Source organism: Oncorhynchus gorbuscha, linkage group LG05, assembly GCF_021184085.1.
Source record: "Oncorhynchus gorbuscha isolate QuinsamMale2020 ecotype Even-year linkage group LG05, OgorEven_v1.0, whole genome shotgun sequence".
NCBI lineage: Eukaryota > Metazoa > Chordata > Actinopteri > Salmoniformes > Salmonidae > Oncorhynchus > Oncorhynchus gorbuscha.
The window spans coordinates 90,176,147-90,183,646 of NC_060177.1; the positions used below are offsets into that span (position 1 = coordinate 90,176,147).

At 40.2% G+C, this 7,500-nt stretch overlaps 1 protein-coding gene across 1 annotated transcript in view; it reads right to left on the reverse strand.

Annotated features, from left to right (window-relative positions):
• LOC124036653 (fibroblast growth factor 5-like) overlaps positions 1 to 7,500 on the reverse strand; it is an 83,652-nt gene that overhangs the window by 66,195 nt on the left and 9,957 nt on the right. The window contains exon 2 of the mRNA XM_046351475.1: positions 4,096 to 4,199. Coding sequence (XP_046207431.1) covers positions 4,096 to 4,199 — 104 coding nt within the window. The remainder of the gene's footprint in view (positions 1 to 4,095; positions 4,200 to 7,500) is intronic.

Below are 7,500 nucleotides of genomic sequence, written 5' to 3' on the forward strand. Positions count from 1 at the left end.
GAGTTAGGCATTGGGGTTAGCCATTGGGGTTAAGGATAGGGTTAGGCATTGGGGTTAGCCATGTGGTTAAGGACAGGGTTAGCCGTGTGGTTAAGGATAGGGTTAGCCGTGTGGTTAAGGTTAGGGTTTGGGGTTAGCCATGTGGTTAAGGATAGGGTTAGCCGTGTGGTTAAGGATAGGGTTAGCCGTGTGGTTAAGGACAGGGTTAGCCGTGTGGTTAAGGAAAGGGTTAGCCGTGTGGTTAAGGATAGGGTTAGCCGTGTGGTTAAGGATAGGGTTAGCCGTGTGGTTAAGGACAGGGTTAGCCGTGTGGTTAAGGATAGGGTTAGCCGTGTGGTTAAGGATAGGGTTAGCCGTGTGGTTAAGGATAGGGTTAGCCGTGTGGTTAGGATAGGGTTAGCCGTGTGGTTAAGGATAGGGTTAGCCGTGTGGTTAAGGACAGGGTTAGCCGTGTGGTTAAGGATAGGGTTAGCCGTGTGGTTAAGGATAGGGTTAGCCGTGTGGTTAAGGACAGGGTTAGCCGTGTGGTTAAGGACAGGGTTAGCCGTGTGGTTAAGGACAGGGTTAGCCGTGTGGTTAAGGATAGGGTTAGCCGTGTGGTTAAGGATAGGGTTAGCCGTGTGGTTAAGGATAGGGTTAGCCGTGTGGTTAAGGATAGGGTTAGCCGTGTGGTTAAGGACAGGGTTAGCCGTGTGGTTAAGGACAGGGTTAGCCGTGTGGTTAAGGATAGGGTTAGCCGTGTGGTTAAGGAAAGGGTTAGCCGTGTGGTTAAGGATAGGTTAGTGCCAACTAGACCACTATGCAGAACTGCCTCCAGAAACCAGATTCATGATGAAAATTCTAACCTGCTTGTACACAGAGTGCATACCTCTATCCCTCCCTCCCTCCCTCGCTCCCTCCATCCCTCCCTCCCTCCCCTCGCTCCCTCCCTCCCTCGCTCCCCCCCTCCCTCCCTCCCTCGCTCCCACCCTCCCTCGCTCCCTCCCTCCCTCCCTCGCTCCCCCTCCCTCACTCCCTCGCTCGCTCCCTCCCTCCCTCTATCCATCCATCCATACAGCTCACTGTATGGAGCTGTACCAGCCTCCCTCTCTCTCTCTCTCTCTCTCTCTGTCTCTGTGTCTCTCTCTCCCTGTATTCCCCCCCTCTCTCTCTCTCTCTCTCTCTCTCTCTCTCTCTCTCTAGACTAATCTTTTCTAACACATGTATATAGGGAGAGGCTTGTATCTATCTACCCAGCCTGTCAGCCCAGGCTTCCTACTGCCGACTGTCAACGGAACAGAGGAACTTGCTGCCTGGCTGGCTGACTGGCTGACTGGCCTGCTTACAAGCAGCAGTGTGTCTGTCTGTCTGTCTGTCTGTCTGTCTGTCTGTCTGTCTGTCTGTCTGTCTGTCTGTCTGTCTGTCTGTCTGTCTGTCTGTCTGTCTGTCTGTCTGGCTGGCTGGCTGGCTGGCTGGCTGGCTGGCTGGCTGGCTGGCTGGCTGGCTGCAGAGTGCAGATAGGAAGTCATTCATTTAAAAAAGGGGGACATCTGCAACTCTCATGTGTCTTAGTGTTCAGGCAAAGTAGTTTCTGCACGCCTCTCCTCAGATATAAAATGGGATCCATATAGGGCCGAGTACGACGCCCTGAAGCCTTCCTAACTTGGGCCTCTCCTTCAAAATGCAATGTCCGTATCCAAAATGGTCGCAACGGCAGTCCGCTACTTTTATATATATATAAAGCTACAGTATAAAGACACAGACAACAGTAGTCCGCTACAGTATAAAGACACAGACAACAGTAGTCCGCTACAGTATAAAGACACAGACAACAGTAGTCCACTACAGTATAAAGACACAGACAACAGTAGTCCGCTACAGTATAAAGACACAGACAACAGTAGTCCACTACAGTATAAAGACACAGACAACAGTAGTCCACTACAGTATAAAGACACAGACAACAGTAGTCCACTACAGTATAAAGACACAGACAACAGTAGTCCACTACAGTATAAAGACACAGACAACAGTAGTCCGCTACAGTATAAAGACACAGACAACAGTAGTCCACTACAGTATAAAGACACAGACAACAGTAGTCCACTACAGTATAAAGACACAGACAACAGTAGTCCACTACAGTATAAAGACACAGACAACAGTAGTCCACTACAGTATAAAGACACAGACAACAGTAGTCCGCTACAGTATAAAGACACAGACAACAGTAGTCCGCTACAGTATAAAGACACAGACAACAGTAGTCCGCTACAGTATAAAGACACAGACAACAGTAGTCCGCTACAGTATAAAGACACAGACAACAGTAGTCCACTACAGTATAAAGACACAGACAACAGTAGTCCGCTACAGTATAAAGACAGTTAATTGACACAGACAACGGTAGTTGATTGACACAGACAACGGTAGTTAACTGACACAGACAACGGTAGTTAACTGACACAGACAACGGTAGTTAACTGGCTACTTACCAAGCTCACAGACAACGGTAGTTAACTGACACAGACAACGGTAGTTGATTGACACAGACAACGGTAGTTGATTGACACAGACAACGGTAGTTAACTGACACAGACAACGGTAGTTGATTGACACAGACAACGGTAGTTGATTGACACAGACAACGGTAGTTAACTGACACAGACAACGGTAGTTGATTGACACAGACAACGGTAGTTGATTGACACAGACAACGGTAGTTAACTGACACAGACAACGGTAGTTGATTGACACAGACAACGGTAGTTAACTGACACAGACAACGGTAGTTGATTGACACAGACAACGGTAGTTGATTGACACAGACAACGGTAGTTAACTGACACAGACAACGGTAGTTGATTGACACAGACAACGGTAGTTGATTGACACAGACAACGGTAGTTGATTGACACAGACAACGGTAGTTGATTGGCTACTTACCAAGCTCACAGACAACGGTAGTTGATTGACACAGACAACGGTAGTTGATTGACACAGACAACGGTAGTTAACTGACACAGACAACGGTAGTTGATTGACACAGACAACGGTAGTTGATTGACACAGACAACGGTAGTTAACTGACACAGACAACGGTAGTTGATTGACACAGACAACGGTAGTTAACTGACACAGACAACGGTAGTTGATTGACACAGACAACGGTAGTTGATTGACACAGACAACGGTAGTTAACTGACACAGACAACGGTAGTTGATTGACACAGACAACGGTAGTTGACTGACACAGACAACGGTAGTTGATTGACACAGACAACGGTAGTTGATTGACACAGACAACGGTAGTTGATTGGCTACTTACCAAGCTCACAGACAACGGTAGTTGATTGACACAGACAACGGTAGTTGATTGACACAGACAACGGTAGTTAACTGACACAGACAACGGTAGTTGATTGACACAGACAACGGTAGTTGATTGACACAGACAACGGTAGTTGATTGACACAGACAACGGTAGTTGACTGACACAGACAACGGTAGTTGATTGACACAGACAACGGTAGTTGATTGGCTACTTACCAAGCTCACAGACAACGGTAGTTAACTGACACAGACAACGGTAGTTAACTGGCTACTTACCAAGCTCACAGACAACGGTAGTTAACTGACACAGACAACGGTAGTTGATTGACACAGACAACGGTAGTTGATTGACACAGACAACGGTAGTTGATTGACACAGACAACGGTAGTTGATTGACACAGACAACGGTAGTTAACTGACACAGACAACGGTAGTTGATTGACACAGACAACGGTAGTTGATTGACACAGACAACGGTAGTTGATTGACACAGACAACGGTAGTTGATTGACACAGACAACGGTAGTTGATTGGCTACTTACCAAGCTCACAGACAACGGTAGTTGATTGACACAGACAACGGTAGTTGATTGGCTACTTACCAAGCTCACAGACAACGGTAGTTGATTGACACAGACAACGGTAGTTGATTGGCTACTTACCAAGCTCACAGACAACGGTAGTTGATTGACACAGACAACGGTAGTTGATTGGCTACTTACCAAGCTCACAGACAACGGTAGTTAACTGACACAGACAACGGTAGTTGATTGGCTACTTACCACGGCGTGAAGCCTTCCTCTCTTGTTCATGGAAAGGAATTTGTTACTGTAGACTCCTCGGATACCGATGACACCCTGAGATACAGCAAAGAGCTCCAGGACACCTGAGAAACAACATGTTGTTGTCATCACAACAGCAGGATAAATGAATGTATTGGATACTATTTTCGAGAAGTCCTCTATATTTGTCTCTCTCTGTCACCTCTGTCGCTCTGTCTGTCTGTCGCTCTGTCTGTCTGTCGCTCTGTCTGTCTGCCTGTCTGTCTGTGTCTGTCTCTCTCTAGGTTTCTCAATCAAACCGGTAGAACATACAGAAGATTAGAATATACAGTAGAACATATAACAGAACATAGAGTACAACGTAATGTAGAACATACAGTAGAAAATATAGTAGAACATAAAGTAGAACATAATGTAGAACACACAGTAGAACATATAGCAGAACATACAGCAGAACATATAACAGAACATACAGTAGAACACACAGTAGAACATCCTGGGGCGGCAGGGTAGCCTAGTGGTTAGAGCGTTGCATTCGTAACCGGAAGGTTGCAAGTTCAAACCCCCGAGTTGACAAGGTACAAATCTGTCATTCTGCCCCTAGGCCATCATTGAAAATAAGAATTTGTTCTTAACTGACTTGCCTAGTTAAATAAAGGTAAAATAAATTTTAAAAAATACAGTAGAACATAATGTTGAACATACAGGTGAACATACAGTAGAACACACAGCAGAATATACAGTAGAACATGCAGCAGAACATAATGTAGATTAGAGCATACAGTAGATTAGAACATACAGTAGAACATACAGTAGAACATAATGTAGAACATACAGTAGATTAGAACATACAGAAGAGTAGAACATACAGTAGAACATACAGTAGAACATACAGTAGAACATAATGTAGAACATACAGTAGATTAGAACATACAGTAGAACATACAGTAGAACATAATGTAGAACATACAGTAGATTAGAACATACAGAAGAGTAGAACATACAGTAGAACATACAGTAGAACATAATGTAGAACATACAGTAGATTAGACATACAGTAGAACATACAGTATAACATAATGTAGAACACACAGTAGATTAGAAAATACAGAAGAGTAGAACATACAGTAGATTAGAAAATACAGTAGAACATAATGTAGAACACACAGTAGAATTAAATGTAGAACAACATGTAAAACCTACAGTAGAAAATACAGCAGAACATAATGTAGAACATACAGTAGATTAGAACATACAGTAGATTAGAACATACAGTAGATTAGAACATACAGAAGATTAGAATATACAGTAGATTAGAACATACAGAAGATTAGAATATACAGTAGATTAGAACATACAGTAGATTAGAATATACAGTAGATTAGAATATACAGTAGATTAGAACATACAGTAGATTAGAACATACAGTAGATTAGAACATACAGAAGATTAGAACATACAGTAGATTAGAACATACAGAAGATTAGAATATACAGTAGATTAGAATATACAGTAGAATATACAGTAGATTAGAATATACAGTAGATTAGAACATACAGTAGAATATACAGTAGATTAGAACATACAGTAGATTAGAACATACAGTAGATTAGAATATACTGTAGATTGGAACACAAGTAGAATATACAGTAGAACATACAGAAGAACACACAGTAGAACATACAGTAGATTAGAACATATAGTAGAATATACAGTAGTTTAGAAGGTACAATAGAATAAAACATATAGTAGAACATACAGTAGAACATACAGTAGAGCACAGAGTAGAACATACAGCAGAACACACAGTAGAACATACAGTGGAACATACAGTAGAACATAAAGTAGAACACACAGTAGAACATAATGTAGAACATTCAGTAGATTAGAACATACAGTAGATTAGAACATACAGTAGAACATACAGTAGATTAGAAAATACAGTAGAACACAGAGTAGAACATAATGTAGAACACACAGTAGAACACACAGTAGAACAACATGTAAAACCTACAGTATAAAATACAGCAGAACATAATGTAGAACATACAGTAGATTAGAACATACAGTAGATTAGAATATACAGTAGATTAGAACATACAGAAGATTAGAATATACAGTACATTAGAATATACTGTAGATTAGAACATACAGAAGATTAGAACATACAGTAGATTAGAACATACAGTATATTAGAATATACAGTAGATTAGAACATACAGTAGAATATACAGTAGTTTACAACACAAGTAGAATATACAGTAGAACATACAGAAGAACACACAGTAGAACATACTGTAGATTAGAATATACAGTAGATTAGAACATAACGTAGAAGATACAATAGAATAGAACATATAGTAGAACATACAGTAGAACATACAGCAGAACATACAGTAGAGCACAGAGTAGAACATACAGCAGAACACACAGTAGAACATACAGTGGAACATACAGTAGAACATAATGTAGAACACACAGTAGAACATAATGTAGAACATTCAGTAGAATATACAGTAGAACATACAGTAGATTAGAACATGCAGTAGATTAGAACATACAGTAGATTAGAACATACAGTAGATTAGAACATACAGTAGAACATACAGTAGAACATACAGTAGATTAGAACATATAGTAGAATATACAGTAGTTTAGAACATATAGTAGAACATACAGTAGAACATACAGTAGATTAGAATATACAGTACATTAGAACATACAGTAGATTAGAATATATAGTACATTAGAACATACAGTAGATTAGAATATATAGTACATTAGAACATACAGTAGATTAGAATATATAGTACATTAGAATATTCAGTAGATTAGAACATACAGTAGATTAGAATATATAGTAGATTAGAACATACAGTAGATTAGAATATATAGTAGATTAGAACATACAGTAGATTAGAACATACAGCAGAATATACAGTAGATTAGAACATATAGTAGATTAGAACATACATCAGATTAGAACATACAGTAGAACATACAGTAGATTAGAACATACAGTATTTTAGAATATACAGTAGATTAGAATATACAGTAGATTAGAATATACAGTAGATTAGAACATACAGTAGATTAGAACATATAGTAGATTAGAACATACAGTAGATTAGAACATACAGTATAACATACTGCAGAACATACAGTATATTAGAACATACAGTAGAACATTCAGTAGATTAGAAAATACAATAGAACTTACAGTGGAACATTTTTTTATTTTATTTTTTATTTCACCTTTATTTAACCAGGTAGGCTAGTTGAGAACAAGTTCTCATTTGCAACTGCGACCTGGCCAAAATAAAGCATAGCAGTGTGAACAGACAACACAGAGTTACACATGGAGTAAACAATTAACAAGTCAATAACACAGTAGAAAAAAAATGG